Source organism: Chenopodium quinoa, unplaced genomic scaffold, assembly GCF_001683475.1.
Source record: "Chenopodium quinoa cultivar QQ74 unplaced genomic scaffold, ASM168347v1, whole genome shotgun sequence".
In the NCBI taxonomy this organism is placed as follows: Eukaryota; Viridiplantae; Streptophyta; class Magnoliopsida; order Caryophyllales; family Amaranthaceae; genus Chenopodium; species Chenopodium quinoa.
The window spans coordinates 675,506-691,184 of NW_018742214.1; the positions used below are offsets into that span (position 1 = coordinate 675,506).

The 15,679-nt window shown below is 39.2% G+C and overlaps 1 protein-coding gene across 9 annotated transcripts; it reads right to left on the reverse strand.

Moving 5' to 3' along the window:
- Window positions 1-496: 496 nt before the first annotated feature.
- Window positions 497-12,064, reverse strand: LOC110734335 (pentatricopeptide repeat-containing protein At5g39350-like). 9 transcript variants are annotated; one of them, XM_021914493.1, is made up of 7 exons: window positions 9,523-12,064; window positions 9,208-9,372; window positions 4,958-5,244; window positions 4,084-4,302; window positions 3,908-3,990; window positions 3,498-3,566; window positions 3,055-3,076 (listed from the first exon to the last, which is right to left on the reverse strand). In XM_021914493.1, the coding sequence occupies exon 1, from the start codon at window positions 11,736-11,738 to the stop codon at window positions 9,699-9,701; it is 2,040 nt and encodes a 679-aa protein (XP_021770185.1). In that variant the 5' UTR covers window positions 11,739-12,064; the 3' UTR covers window positions 3,055-3,076; window positions 3,498-3,566; window positions 3,908-3,990; window positions 4,084-4,302; window positions 4,958-5,244; window positions 9,208-9,372; window positions 9,523-9,698. The 9 variants fall into 9 exon arrangements, with proteins under 9 accessions (XP_021770208.1, XP_021770153.1, XP_021770145.1 ...); XM_021914500.1 differs by lacking the exon at window positions 4,958-5,244; XM_021914486.1 differs by having other exon boundaries at window positions 4,084-5,148.
- Window positions 12,065-15,679: the final 3,615 nt, after the last annotated feature.

Here is a 15,679-nt window from a genome sequence, read left to right on the forward strand (position 1 = left end):
TTTTCTACTATTAGGAAAACTATTTACTACTCTGTACCTTTGGACAAATTATTTTCCACCCCTTTACTATTGCAAAGACCTTCTAGCTGACCCATCATGGGGTATTGAAGTCAAGCATATCTACCGTGAAGCTAATAGAGCGGCTGATTGGTTAGCCAATCAAGGAGTATATCAGAACAACAAAATAGAGTTGATTCAAGTCTCACCCCTAGCTTTAGGCCGCTGATTTGCGCACACCCCAACTTGATAACCGCACACCCCTTTGGCCCCACTATAAGATAATATCCTTTTTTTACTTCTAACGCACGTGAGAAAGTGAGAAAGCAAATTGATATTTGACCTTTTTTTTACTTTATGCATTATTTTTCTTCTATCATTAATACTCCATTTTTTTTAGTATTAAGTATTTCTTGTACAACGGCAGTAGTTTTCAACCTTGAGTCAAGTTTGAATTTTTTTTTTTTTATTTTTTTATTTTTTTATTTTTTTATTTTTTTTTACATAAATATAAAATGACAATTTTTTTCTTTCAAAAAATTTTAACGTTATAATCAATTTGATATTATATACTATTAAACATCTTAAATTAATAGCTATGATTATCTCAAATTAAGTTTATAAAAAAATACAAAAGTTGGGTAAAAGTTAAATCAACAAATATTGTCTCAAAAAATTACATAAATACGATTTATCAACCAAAGCTAATCCAAAGATCTTGTGCTAGTAAATTAACTACTCCAATGACAAAACCTGCATCCATTACGACAAAACTACAATAACATATAATAATTAGTTTAGACAATTAAACATAAAAGATAACCAAACTACGAAAAAAAAACAAAATTACCTTAATTAGTGTCTTTGCACTTTATATCGTGGACATCACATAATATCAAATATTCTCGACCTTCATAATATTAATTAAACATGTTAATATAATATCTTTATATAATAATAAATACAATATCATGACAATATAAACACAACTTATCAAAAAAAAAAAAAAAATTACCTTACGATGGGTTATTATAATCTGAGTTTGGAGGCAAAAGGTTCAAATCAACAACAAAAGAGGTGGATGGACTAGGCAAGCCATTCAAAATTGGAGGCATGAAGGACATTGAAGAATTTTGAGTAGTATTTTTAGGACATCTTCTACGATCATGATTCATGTTGCCACACATGTTGCACCTTCTGACCTTTTCGACCATCTCAAAACCTGAAGGATCCTTCTTTGTAGAAGAACTTTGTTTTTTCTTTTTTCTTGAATTAGTTCCAAGAGTTTTAGATTGACGAATCATGGGTTCAAGAACCAAAGGACTTGAAGGACTAACAAATTGAGAAATTTGTTTTCGAATACCTTCTTTTTGAGTAAGAGGCAATTGCTGATATTTGAGTTGTAACTCTTGTACAAGCACATCAATCCGATCTCCATGAACATCTTGATTCTCTCCGTTCTTTGAAAGTGATATGTTGTCCATTCTCCACTGGTAATGAATGGTGTCAAGCTTTAAATCCTCATTTGTCATCCTTCTCATCACGTGAGCACAAGGGAGACCCATAGTTTTTGAAAACTGACCAATACAAGTAGGAGACAGAGAATCGGAATAAGCTAGCTCAAATTGGTTAAGGAGTTTTCTTAATGCAAAATGAGAAACATGACCTATGAGCTTACTTAAGAAGGGGATACGCAAGTCATGAGGAATGCGTATCTTCTCACTTGACAATTGTGTTTTAATCTCATTATATTGATGATCAACAGCATGACAAATTTTTTCCTTCACTGTGCGAAGGTCACCACTCGAAACTTCAAGGTATTTCTTCAAAGTAGCATGTGAACCTTCAGCTCTAGAACTAACATGTCCAAAATGCATATATTCACTTGACCATGCTCTAAAAAAATATTTTTTCCATGGAAACCAAGTATTATGAATGTAAATGAGAATATCCCTGTACTTCCCATACTTCACTTCAATTTCAGACCAAGCTTCATTAAATTGATCTTCAGTTGAAGAATCAATCAAATTTGTCCAATCGGACATAAACACATCCCATTCATCACCATCATCAAAAAAAGGCTTGCACTTTGCTAAAATATTTTTTTCAATGTGCCATACACACAACAAATTACAAGTATTAGGGAAAACAACTTTAATTGCATTCATCAAAGCCAATTCTCGATCAGTCACAATCACCGATGGTTGTTTATCATAACCCAAAATCTTACCAAATTTTTGTAGTGCCCACACATAATCACTTTCCTCCTCTTTAAATAAGAAGGCAAAACCGCAAAAGAATGATGTATTAAAACTAGTAACTCCAACAATATCAAGTAAAGGCATTTTATACTTGTTAATCTTATAAGTGCAGTCCATCACAAAAGTATATGAGTAAATTCTTGCTAATTCAATCGAACTTGGATGAGAAAACAACAAATGTGTCACATGTCCTTCATTATCACACTCAACATCATACGTAAAACCACCTTTACCAAGTTCATCCATCAAAGCTTGGATCATTGAACGGCCTCCTAGCCCATCTTTAATAATTTTAGCCTTCACATTATAAAGTGTTCTAGATATTGCTTTTAGATTAGAGTTACCTTTTCGAAGTTTTGTAAGTATCTGCCGTGGAGCAATGTCGGCAGCAATCATCTCTTTAATCTCATTAACTTCCTCCCTTGAGAAACGCCGGGTATAAGGATGTCCCGAAATATCACTTGATAAATTATGGTTATGAGAAAGATATTTAATTTCGACTCTCCAACTAGTGCCTTGGTTCATTCTTCCACAAATTTGAAATGGGCAATTCATTAATCGAGTTCCTGACTTTTTCTTTCCACTATTAGGGATACGACTACGATTAGTTCGATATGATCCACCATGATCACAACCAATAATAACCCATCTGTTTTTTTTTTTTTTGGATTTTTGAATCACTGTAACAAAGCCTAGTGAGTAGGCCATTCCTCGAACAGTCTCCAACAATATTTCTCTATTTGAAAATTTTTGGGATGAAAGTTGATACATATCAGTGGGCATTTGAGGAGGTTGATGATTATCAAATTCTGGTGAACCTATACAATAAAAAAAAATTAACAAGAATAGTCACAAAATTATGTTTTGAATAATCAAAAAGCCATTAAAAATATACACTTAGCCTATGGCTGAGAGTTCGATAATACGAGTTTGTTCTTTTGGTTTTGCAATTGTACTCTTTTGGTTTTGATTAACACCAAAGTTAAAATTAAACTAATCTAGCTTATTATACTATTTTTAATCACCAAACCTTAAAAAGCTGAAATTGAGACATATAATTTGCAAATAAACTGATTTAATACTAAGGTATAACAATATTGGAATCAATTTGACTCATTATCAAGAATTATGAAAATTTTCCTTTAAAACCCTAGAATAATTTTATTGTATAATTGAGTGAAATCCAACCCCAATTACAAAGATGCTTGTAAAAAATAGATCAATATTGAAAATTATTACCATTAATATGAGAATGTGAAGAATTGCAGTCTTCATGGCCATTCTCCTCTAGTACATTCGGCAAGTCATCTAGCCCAAAAAGCTCCCAAAATTCATTATCATTAATCCCTTCAAAATCAAATTCTCCATCCATCTTCTTAATTATAATAAAGTGCAATTACAATTAAGATATATTAAAAAGGTGAATTTCCATAAAAGGTAGAAGCTTTTGAGGTATCAAATTAATGGTGCGAGTACTGGAGTGTAAAAAGGGGGATGGAGTAAAAAGCAAAATCAATGTTTATGATTTTGGGAGTTGGTAATTTACCCACAAAAGTCGAAATAAAAAAATAAAATTAAAAAAAAAAAGTAAAATATTAACATTGGGCACGTGAGACTTAGTGCAAATTAGAAGGAAAAAAGGAAATTACCTTATAGTGGGGCCAAAGGGGTGTGCAGTTATCAAGTTGGGGTGTGCGCAAATCAGCGGCCAATGCTTTCAACTGTAAGTACCCTGTAAGCAAAGAGGAATAGCCTTAGCAGATTGAGGAGGGGAACTGAGAGAGAGAGCATCATGGAGAAGTAAAGACACAGGAGGATGACTAACCTTCCACTGATTTGCAATGTCAGTGTTCAAGTCTTTTATGGTCGGGGTCTTACCAATGACAACAGGCCCTTAGCAGCAACAGCGGCCATATTTAAAAATCCTTTATCCCACTAACCCATCTCAACGGTTATAGAAGAATCCAATGAGAAAAGAAATTTGATTCATTCAGTTGTGTTTTCAGAGTTTCTAAAAGTGTTATAGTTTTCTCAACTGTAAAACCTGCAAGAGAAACTTCATCATAGCCTACCTTGTGTTTGGAATCACTCAGATTTTATACTGAAGAAATATAACGAAACAAAGCAGTGTTCTCTCCTCAAAATCTGGACACTTTACTTGGCAAAGGAAATCTAGTGTATATAAACTATGAAAGTTTATACTATTAGACGACCGTATCCTAAAATGTGTACAGTTAACAGATTTCTAAGGGTAAATTAATTGGATAATTTAGTTCTGTCCAAGTTTTTCCTTATCCCCTTTTCTATTTCTAGACTTGACATACTAAAAATTTAGGAACCTCAACTTATATAACTTCCTCGCGAGACCCAATTTGTTGCTTAGGATAAACTAAGGAGCACTAAGTGCATAAATTTACTGCTTTCCAAATATTATCAAGTCAACAAACACAAGTGAGAGTTAACACTCATCAAACTTGGTTCTAGAAACTCAACAACCATGAACAGCATTATGCCTAACAGAAATAAACCAACCAAATAATTCATAGAGGTGATTGACATTATATACACTCTTAAGGGTCTGCAACTACATGATATAGGGCTTATGGACAATTAATCTGTAAAAAGTGAACAGTTTGGCTCTAGTGCTCTACTAATACTTTGATTACAAAACACATAGTTTGAGACATTCAATGACTTACTCTACCAGTGGATGTCCATATCTTCCCTTAAAATGTAAAATGTCAACTCCACAAAAGCATCACAGTCTCATCAGGAAAACGAAGGAGCCCCTCCCCAATTCATTAACACTGCAGTAATAGTACATAAGTACATTACATCAGATAAAAGTCGGGCGAAGTTGTCCTGTGACTCTTGTCAAGTACACCAATGGCTGTTTATCAAAGAAAACGATTTTAATCCAAGATTGAATTCACCACATAAACCTGTCCTGCCTTTTGCAGAATTTTGTTTTACAAGTCAGAGTGATCTGCAAAAGAGCACAAGTTGAAACTCACAGCAATTCATAGAGATCCCCCGATTCCTAATCTAATACGCAGTACTTTTCATGATACAGGAAAATAAAGTGAAGGAATCTATAGAGTAAACAACTAAACACAAATGGAAATGGTTTACTATGGAGACAGGAAAGATGATACACTGAAACTTATTAGGTCTCCTTGAGTGACGGAAACATTTTTCAAAAAAATGATTATGAAATACAATTTTCATGGAAAAATACAACTGTAAATATATATTTTGTTTGTTTGCTTCCCTGTAACAACAAAAAGCCTTGGAAGGGCAGTGATATATATGACACCCCTTGGGGCTAAGAGCCTTTTGGATGGATGATGATATGTATGACGCCCCTTGGGGCTAAGAGCCCCTTGGGTGGACGATGATATGTATGACAACCCTTGGGGCTAAAAACCCCTTGGATGGAAGATGATATGTATGACAATCCTTGGGGCTAAGAACCCCCCTGGATGGACGATGATATGTATTGTATTTTTTGTGCACAATTTTGTAAAATTGTACGTATTCTCCGTACTCTTTTCTACATGATTGATAAGTGTCTGTAACACGTGTGTGGACTAAAGCGATTGAACCAAATTGCAGTTCACTTTTCGAAGTATATATTTCTCTAAATATAGCCAGTTCCTTATTCATTTCTCACTCTCAATTTCAATCTCAAAATCTGTAGCAAGGAAAGTCTTTGTAAAGAGAGAGGTGCTTATTTTAATTTAATTGGAAGACACTATCTTTTAAGGTACGCCTTTGTTTCCTTATGCTTTCTTTCTTGTTAATGGCTTCTTATTCACCTTCTTTTAGTAAGTTGTCAAGGGGGAGCCCTTTAGGAGAGCCTGTCATGAAAGTAGCATTTGTTGCTTCCACTTTGACGTGTAGTTGGATTTGTTAGGTATTCACAACCCAGACAAGGTAAATGTGAATGAAAAATGAATAAGAAACTTGCTATATATAGTGAAATGTATGCTTCGAAAATTTAACCGCGATTTGGTACAATCGATTTGGTCCACGCGTGTCATAGACAGTTGTCAATCATGCAAAAAAGAGTTCAGAGAATACGTACAATATACGTAATTGTGCACAAAAAGTTCAATACATATTATCGTCCATCCAAGGGACTCTTAGCCCAAAGGGGAATCATACATATCATCGTCCAAAGGAGTGTCAAACATATCACCGTCCATCCAAGGGGCTCTTAGCCCCAAGGGGTGTCATACATATTGTCGCCCATCCATCCCCAAGGGATGACCCGAGCGCATCATCGTGCTCTACACCATCCAATTCTATGTCTTAGAGCAAGACCATGATCAGAAAAATGGCATGTTCACCATGCTAGAGGCCTTTTTCACGATTTCGTTGGACCAAATACCCCTGAGAATTTGCAGCTGCATAGAGCTCGAAAAAATACACAATTTGAAAAGAAAAAAAAGTTTGCTCAATTCGGACACCCGAAGCCCAAGTTATGACCACCGAATTTTTGTCAAAATTTACCAAGCAACGGGCAAGACCACTACCAAAAAAGATGAAATGGGTCCTTTTTAAGCATTCTTGATGGCAGGGTTTTAAAATGCGGCCGCATCGTTACGTATCGGCTGTTTTGTAACGGATTTGAATTTTACCGAACCAAATTTTTCCGATTCAGCACGCTGCATTTCAACGCTACGCAATTTCGGCCATCACGGCCGTTATGAATTGAAAATCGGCCGCATCAAGCGTTCCTGACAGAGAATCCAAGGAAAAAGAACCCAAAGTATAAGTTTTCCGGTGAGGAATCTGTTTCTCCATGGAAGTCAATGAAAACTATCACATCTTTTTTGTCTTTAAAACAAAAATTGGAGAGTGGACTGAATAGTGACAGTTGTATGTTACCTCTTTTTATTTTTTGACTTCTGACCTGACTCCACCAGCCATCACTCTTCCTCTTCTCTCTTTTATTCTTCCTTCTCCCCCACACGACTTCCTTTTCTAATAACTATTGTACTCTTTTATACTTTATTTTATTACATTTATGAAGTACTCCCTCTGTTACTTGCAACATTTTAACTGGACACACTTGCCGATGCACATGTTTGATCATTAATATCTTTTATTATATACTTATATAAGCTATTAAAAATTTATATTGACAAACTATACATTAAAATAGACCCAACAACATATTATATGATTACATTGGCTTTCAGATAATAGCTAAAAAAGATGGTAAAAAAAATGAGATGTGTGATAGTGCAAAAAGTCAAAACGTTGCGACTAATTTGGGACGGAGGGAGTAGTAAGTTTACTACGTATATTGTATACTTGTACACCGCACTATTGTAATACTGTACAAGATATAAAATGGGGATATATATTAAAAAATAAGATTTTCGAAAATTATGAGAAAATTTATTACAAAACTTATAAAAACTAACATAAAATAAATTAGGGTGACAACTGCAACGCGTTCTGCGATCAACGCATCAGTTTCGTTACCGAACTACCGCGACCATTTCCGCGATCGCGACCGAAACTGCATTTTCGAACCATGCTTGATGGTGAAGGAAAGTGTCCATGACATTTCATCGCCCACAGGGCATAAAGGTCCCAAAAACACTTCATCGATTGAGGCGAATGGACGCTAAAATGCAATGAAAAGGTCCGGAGCCACTCACATCGTCGCTCGAGCCGAGAGGTTGCAATTCATCTCCCGGCGCGGGCTGGTTCGAGTTGGCTCACAACACATCATCGCCCAATGCTACTGGAGGAGCACCGCGTCATCGCCAAAGTGCATGCTGGCGCGCGGCATATCATCGCCAGATAGCGCGAGGCATGCTCGTTCAGCCAGGGCTGGATATCACCGCCTAGGGCCTAGCATGTCGCCAGCCCACAACCTTTAGGTGGCTAGGTGTTAGAATCCAACTCCTTTTGATGTATTAGATTCCCTTTAGATGCTTTCTTAGAGTTTAGTTTATATTTTCTTAGCTTGAGCTCCAATTATTGTGTTACTGTCACTTCACTGTTCACTAGGGATTCTCCTTGTAATTAAATTAAAGCTCTTTAGAGGGTGAATAATTAATGAAATCTTAAGCCTTCTACTAAGTGTTGCTTTGCTTTTATGCTTGTTTGTTGTTAGACCTTTATAGATATTGTGTCTTACTTGCATAATAGCTCCCCTCCAAACCAACTTGATGCATTAAGAACTCGTGGTTCGGACCCGCTTGTGCCCGCCTTGAAGTATCGGCCACCACAAGCCCCGACCACCCGCACTCCGTCGCCCAAATAGACGTGAATGCTCCTTGGATTTAATTGCCCGCTTGTGTTGCTTTGTGCTCACAAGCCCTTCCGCTCAAGGCTAGTGTTCTTGCCACCAAAAGGCTAGAGCGCGCCGCACATTTCAGGGTCCAAACTCCCGGACCGTGACACTAGGCCTAACATTTTCGCCTAGCATGTCGCGAGCCCATAGTGTCTAGGCCTAACTTTATCGCCTAGCAGGCTCGCTGGCAGGTAGCTAGCTCACCTAGGAAGCACGCCCATACCAAGATCGCCTAGCCTAGGCTGCTAGGCTAGGCTCGCCCATCCCCAAGCTCGACTAATGCCCTACCTCGGGATTCGATTTGTTCGCACTCACGTGTATTCTTGTACTCACGCAAAGATTATTTTCTGACAAACTCCCAAACAGCAAAGCAGGCTTCACGAATTTGCCGTGGGGCTAATGTTTGGACCCCCTTGTGGGCCCACATTCAGTAAATGCAGAAATTACCAAAATACCCTTATTTAAACCCTAAAGGAAGAATATTCCAGAATCGTGCACAACACGCATCTTGAGAACCCTAATAAAGACCAACAGTGCCTAATACCGCCCTTATGTGACACAAATGCTCTGAAACTAAATGATTTGGAATCCAAGCTATGAAAGTAAGAAGCATTGCAAAAAGGTTAAGGTTACCTAGTTTATATCACGGTCACATCCATTGTTCCGATTAAATCATACTTCATAAATTCCATTAGGCTCTGCTTAAAATGGAATATGGTCTTCCTATTATTTTACTGGCTTTCTTTGAAAAGCAGAACTTGACGTCAGAATTAGCTATGAATCGCCAACCATTTGCACCTGCAACTTTTTGAAACAATAAAGTCAAGGACTACAACATCTCCACAATCTGATAATAGTTGCAAAGTAGTATAGCATATGTATTATGAAGAGGAAGGAGGTGTAAAGAGAGTGCGATTTCCATTCATTAAAAATATATGCTTTCATTACCTGATAACTGTTATACAAGCATGGATCAGAATATCAGATGCCATGATTCGTGAATTGCTTCAGATCTTAAGAGATGGCCTGGTTTAGAACTAAACACCAAAAGCAAGCTTCAAAAACAAGAACTGCACTGGACCCCTAGGAGCTCCCTACCTATCCTCATTTTTTTCCAAGGTTACCTAATTGACTTTGACCTCGACCAAACTATGACCAGGCGTCTTTCTTAATCCAACTTTATCTATAATCGAACGCATATTCTCTGCATCTTTCCATCTGCCTGCAGAAGCATATATGTTTGCCAGCAAGACATAATTACCCATGTTCTCTGGCTCCATAATAAAAAGTAATTTTGCCGAAATCTCTCCAAGTTCAACATTTTGATGTGCCATGCAAGCACCCAGCAAAGAACCCCAAACAGCATGATTAGGCATAAACGGCATTGTTATGATCAAATCATATGCTACTTGCAAACGACCAGCCCGACCAAGAAGATCAATCATACATGTATAATGATGAATGCTGGGATTAATTTGGCATGTTCTGAGCATCAATGTGAACAGCTCAAGACCCTCATCTACTAAACCAGCATGGCTACACGCATCCAGAACACAGGTGAAGGTAACCTCATTCGGTTTAACTCCAGATTGAACCATGCGCTTAAAAAGTAAAACTGCATATTCACCATGCCCATGTGCTCCATATCCAGCCATTAGTGCACCCCACAAAGTAATATCTCTGCACTCCAGTGGAACTTCACTGAATATCTTCTGAGAATACTTCAAGCTTCCACATTTTGAATATAAATCAATCAGGCCCCTCAAAACTTCGTATTCTGAGAGAAATCCAGATTTTAACATGTAGCTGTGAACACTAAAAGCTTGTTGTCTGTCAGCTAAATCAGAACAACCACAAAGGAGACTACTAAAAGTAATAGCATCAGGACGTATTGCTTCATGCAACATTTGTTTAAAACAGTGTACTGCATTACTCGCCAAACCATTATATGTATATGCAGAAATCATTGCGTTCCAGGATGCTACTCTCTTCTGTGAACTTTGATCAAAAATTAAAAAGCAATAACAGACATGATTGCATTTCACATACATGTCAATCAAAGCGGTTTCAATTATTGCATCACGGAAAAGATTTCGCCTAACTACCCAAGCATGCAAGCACCTGCCATGTTTCACTGCCTGCAAACTTCCAGAAGCCTGAAGCAACATAGCAATAGTCACTGAATTAGGCACCACTTTTTCGAGGTGCATCAACCTACAAAGGTTCAATGCATATCTAGCATTGTCATTCATAACATACCCTTTCATCAAAGAGGTCCATGTCACTACATCTTTCTCCTTTATCCTGTCAAACACTTCTCTAGCATCATTCATGCTACCACATCTTGTATACATATTAATCAACGCATTAGATACACATACATCATCTCGTAGTCCTCTCTCTTCAACAATCCCATGAACCTTTCTTCCAAAAGTTAAATCATCTAAATCCCCACAAGCAGACAACACAGATAACACAGCAGACCTATTAAGCTCTGCACCAACACCAATCATTTCATCAAAGATCACTAGAGCATCATTAGCACACCCATTCTTAACAAGCCCACTTATCATAGTCGCCCAAGACACCATATCCCTCTCACCCATCACATAAAAAGCGCGCCTCGCCATCTCAACCGCACCACAATTCATGTACATAGCCAATAAAGAATTCAACAAAAACAAATTTGAACCAAACCCACCAGTTATAACTTTCCCATGAATCACAACACCAGTCTTAAGCAACAACAAGTCTCCACAAGCCTTAATAACAAAAGGGTATGTAAATTTGTCAGGAAACAAATACCCAGATGACAATACATCAACAAAAAGCTTAAGAACCTCAAATGGCGAACCACTTTGAGAATGCGCCCTAATAACGGCATTATACAAGAACAACTTTGGTTGACGCAATTCGTCGAACAGCTTACATGCATATGCAACATGACCACAAAGAGCATAACTTGAAGCAAGATTAGAGCAAAGAGTAAAGGGTTTGAAAGAGGAGAGAGAAAGTATACCAGTACTGATGATGTGAGCGTGAAGTTGCTTGATTTTAGAGAGGGATCGAGTGTTGGTGTAGCTTTCCAAGAGTGAAACGAACTGTGTTGTGGAGAGAGAAAATTGCTTAAGTTTTGAGGGAAGAGGAGAGATTTTGGAGGCCATTCAAAAATGGCGGATGGGTGTAGTTGATGGAGAAGACATGGTAGTGAGACTCGTAATTGCGACACTTCTCAGATTAATGCACTTCTTTCTCTTGCAAATATTGTGTGCGAGTGCGACTGTCTGAGCCCTATTCAATTCAATTCAAAAAAAAAAAAAAAAAAAAAAAAAAAAAAAAAAAAGAAAGTGATATGGAGAAAAGTCTTATTGTATACCAAGTAGTAATTAGTTTTAAGAAAATTTGAATTTCATCACTCTTAAAAGACCAAATTTTTATAGGAAAAATTAGAAAAATTAATCCCAACTTTCATCAATTTTGGGAGAATAATCCCAACTTTCATATATTTTGGAATAATCCGAATTTTGGGGGGTTTTCTTTTTCTTCAATCCCAAATACCGGTTATTTTAAAAGTGACATGTGTCATGCGTAGGCCTGTACAAAACTATCTGAGAATCCGAAAATCCAATAATCCGATCTGCAACTGATCCGAATTTTTGGATATCCGATCCGAGTTTTCATTTTGGATCGGATATCCGATCCGAAAAGGTGGATATCAAATGCGGATTTGGATATTAATTTTCAAAATTTCAAATACCCGATATCCAAAAGATATCCGAAATATAAAGCCTAAAATAGTGAAATCTATATAAAAATTTTAAATTGCTCATATAAAACTAACCTTGTATCATTAACTTATTATAGTATTCTTAATATATTTGATGATAATATTTATTGCAAAAGGACTACTATTTTATTAAAATATGTTGTACAACTTAGCGATAAAAAACGGTAAAATTAGTGAAATTTAGAAAGTAGTTGATTAGGGGATTTTTCCCCACCAATCACCATCTGACAAGTGGACCAATCAGGTTCCGCCATGTGTCCGTCACATGGGCCAATAGGAGTCTGCCACGTGTCAAGCAATGATCCGTCCACTTTGGACCAATTACGACACGACACGTGTCCTTCCCATGACACCTGGGATAACCGGTCACCTAGGCCCAACTTCCGAGGGAAGCCCAATCAGCCCAAGGTTAACCTAAACCTAGATTGGCACGTTTCCCGAGGTTATAAATACCTCCCTTAATCCTCATTAAGAGGGATTACGCGAACAACGCAGATTACACACATTAAACACTCTCACCTAGAGAGACCCAATCACTTTAATTTCCGCATTAATTACTCCTTAATCAAGTACTAACTTGACCGTTGGAGGCGGAGCTCCCACCACCAGGAGTCTCTGTTGTTTTGCAGGTACAGGCGTCCGGTTCCAGTCTCAGAATTGTAACTCTCCCGCAGGACATCAGAAAACCCCGAAACATTTTGGCGCCGTCTGTGGGGAGAGTACTTCTGAGATGGCACCCACGTTTGTACCGGCTCCTGAAGAGAGACGTCCCCTGGACGATCCTCTAGTTCAGTCGGACCGCGATACTGAGAATGAATTTGAAGTTGAAGCTCACACAGCTTCAGACGGGACCCTAACGGCCCGACGTACCCGTCATACCGAAAGGAGGGAACGGGAACATCTTCAAACTGGAAGCGAGCCAGCAGGCGCACCGCCTGTTCGGCAGCAGCCGACTGATGGGTCTGCTCCCATCACAAGGGACGAACTCATGACCTTCATGAGGGACTTCAAGGGAGAAATTCAAGAGTTGATCAACAAGAAGCCGCCTGCTCTGGACAAGGAGCAGTCGGCTAAGAAACCCTCCACTTCACGGAAGAGGAAGCCAGTTCAAGGGCGAGAGGCGACCCCTCATCCTAAATCTAGGAAGTGGGAGCCACCTGCCCTTGATTTCACAAAATACCGTTTTCCTACTCCAGGAAATAGGAAACCTGTTCGTCATATTCAGGCGGACGGGTCGAGGAAAACATACACAGACGCTCGGCTACTGCTAGAGCAGAAGAAGAGTGACCGATTGTCAAAGTCAGCCTCTACTTCATACTTCCAAGACAGTCTGCGAAATACCTCGATGAGGCATACTCAGTCGTATCATGAGAGTCAGTCAGGCGGCACCTCCCGTCAGTCCGGCTTTCATAGCAACCAGGCGGTACCAACTTACGGTTTGTACCGCAACAACAGTATTTTTTACAGCCACCTCCGTTTGGTGGACATGCAGCAAAAAATGTCCAACCTATGGACTGGCAGCTACGGTTTCTTAGACTTGGTGAACAGCCGTCGGCCTTCTCCAAGGAAATTACTGAAGCCGCTCAGCCGGCCAAAGTGAAAAATGTATTAGTAGGCGCCTATGACGGCACTACTAACCTAGAAGACCATCTGATGGCATTCACCAACCTGATGTACCTTCAAGGGTTGGATGATCCCACTTGGTGCAAGTGTTTCCCAGCGACTCTCAAAGGAATCGCACAACAATGGTTCGGCAACCTGCCGACTGGTTGTGTAAATAACTTCAAGACGCTTGCTTACTTATTCACCTCCAACTTCGCCATGAACATCCCTGCGAAGAAGACGACCCCTGATTTAGGAACAATTCAGCAGGGCGAGAAGGAGGGGCTTCGTTCTTACATCAGGCGGTTTAACCTGATGAGAATACAGATTCAAGGGTTACCGGATGAAGTAGCCTATACTGACTTTTTCAGAGGTCTCAAAGACGGGTCGACCTTCAAATTTGATTTGGTCCGAAAGAGGGTGGCGACTCTTCAAGAGGCCTTGATTGAAGCGGAAGCCTATATACAGGCGACTGATCTTTGTAGTACGGTAAAACAGTCAGACGGGAGAAGGTCCGAAAAAAGAGAAGGACGACAGAAACAGTCGTCAAACAAAGACGAGAAGATAAAAGAGGTCTGGGCGGCTGATTCCTCTAAACAGCCGGCCCAGAAGAAGAAAAAAGAATTCAAACCATACTCCCCAAAGTATGCGTTTAACAAGGATAGCCAATTTATCCTAAAGGAAATCAAGGGACGGATCTCAATTGAGAAGCCGGTCCCCATGAAGGGTTCTGCAAACAACCGGAACCAAAGAAAAATTCTGTGATTATCATGAAGATGTTGGTCATCACACCAATGAATGCATCAGTCTCATGCGGTATCTGGACCGCCTGGCTAAGCAAGGTGATCTTGACACTTATGTCAAGAAATCTACGGGGAACACTTCCTCGAAAAAGCAGTCGGCCAAAAAGAATCAACAAGCCAACAGCTCTGATACAGATGATGCAGTCGTCTACACCATTGCAGGAGGCTTCTCAGGAGGCGGCCCCACTATTAGGGGAAACAAAGACAATATCAGACGGTTAGATGTAAATTCCGTTCACCAAGAACGGCCCTCCAAATATTCATTTCCTGAGATTGTCATCACTGAAGAAGATCTAGGAGGGGTAAGAGGGCCGCATGACGACCTATCGTTATTGAATGTAAAGTGGCCAACCAGAGAGTTGGCCGAATCCTCATAGATACCGGAAGCTCCTCAGATCTCATCAGTAGCAAATGTCTGTCGAAACTAAAATATCAGACTGATTGCATACATCCGGCATCCCACCCTTTAGTAGGGTTTGGAGGAGGAGTCGTTCCCCAGTGGGACGAGTGGATTTACCCATCCGCCTGGGTGAAAAAGGGGAAGGACGACACATGGTAGTCCGGTTCCTGGTAGTAGAAGAACTCTCGGCCTACAACATGATTCTGGGACGACCAACCCTGAATAATTCCAAGGCTGTTATAATCTCATCTCTTATGTTGCTCAAGTTTGAGAGGGATAATGGAACAGTCGGGTCCCTAAGGGGAGATCAGAGGATGGCCCGAGAGTGCTATCTCTCGGATGTCAAGCCCACTATTATGGCCACTGGGTCGAGCGGTGGAAAAATAGACCTTGACAATGTCAAGGAGAGTGCGCCTGTTCAAGAAGCAGGCGGCAAGAAGAGAAAGGCATCCCAGACAGGGGCCGCAAGAAAAGACAGAAAATAGCAATCATTGGCAGAGGAGCGGTCGGATG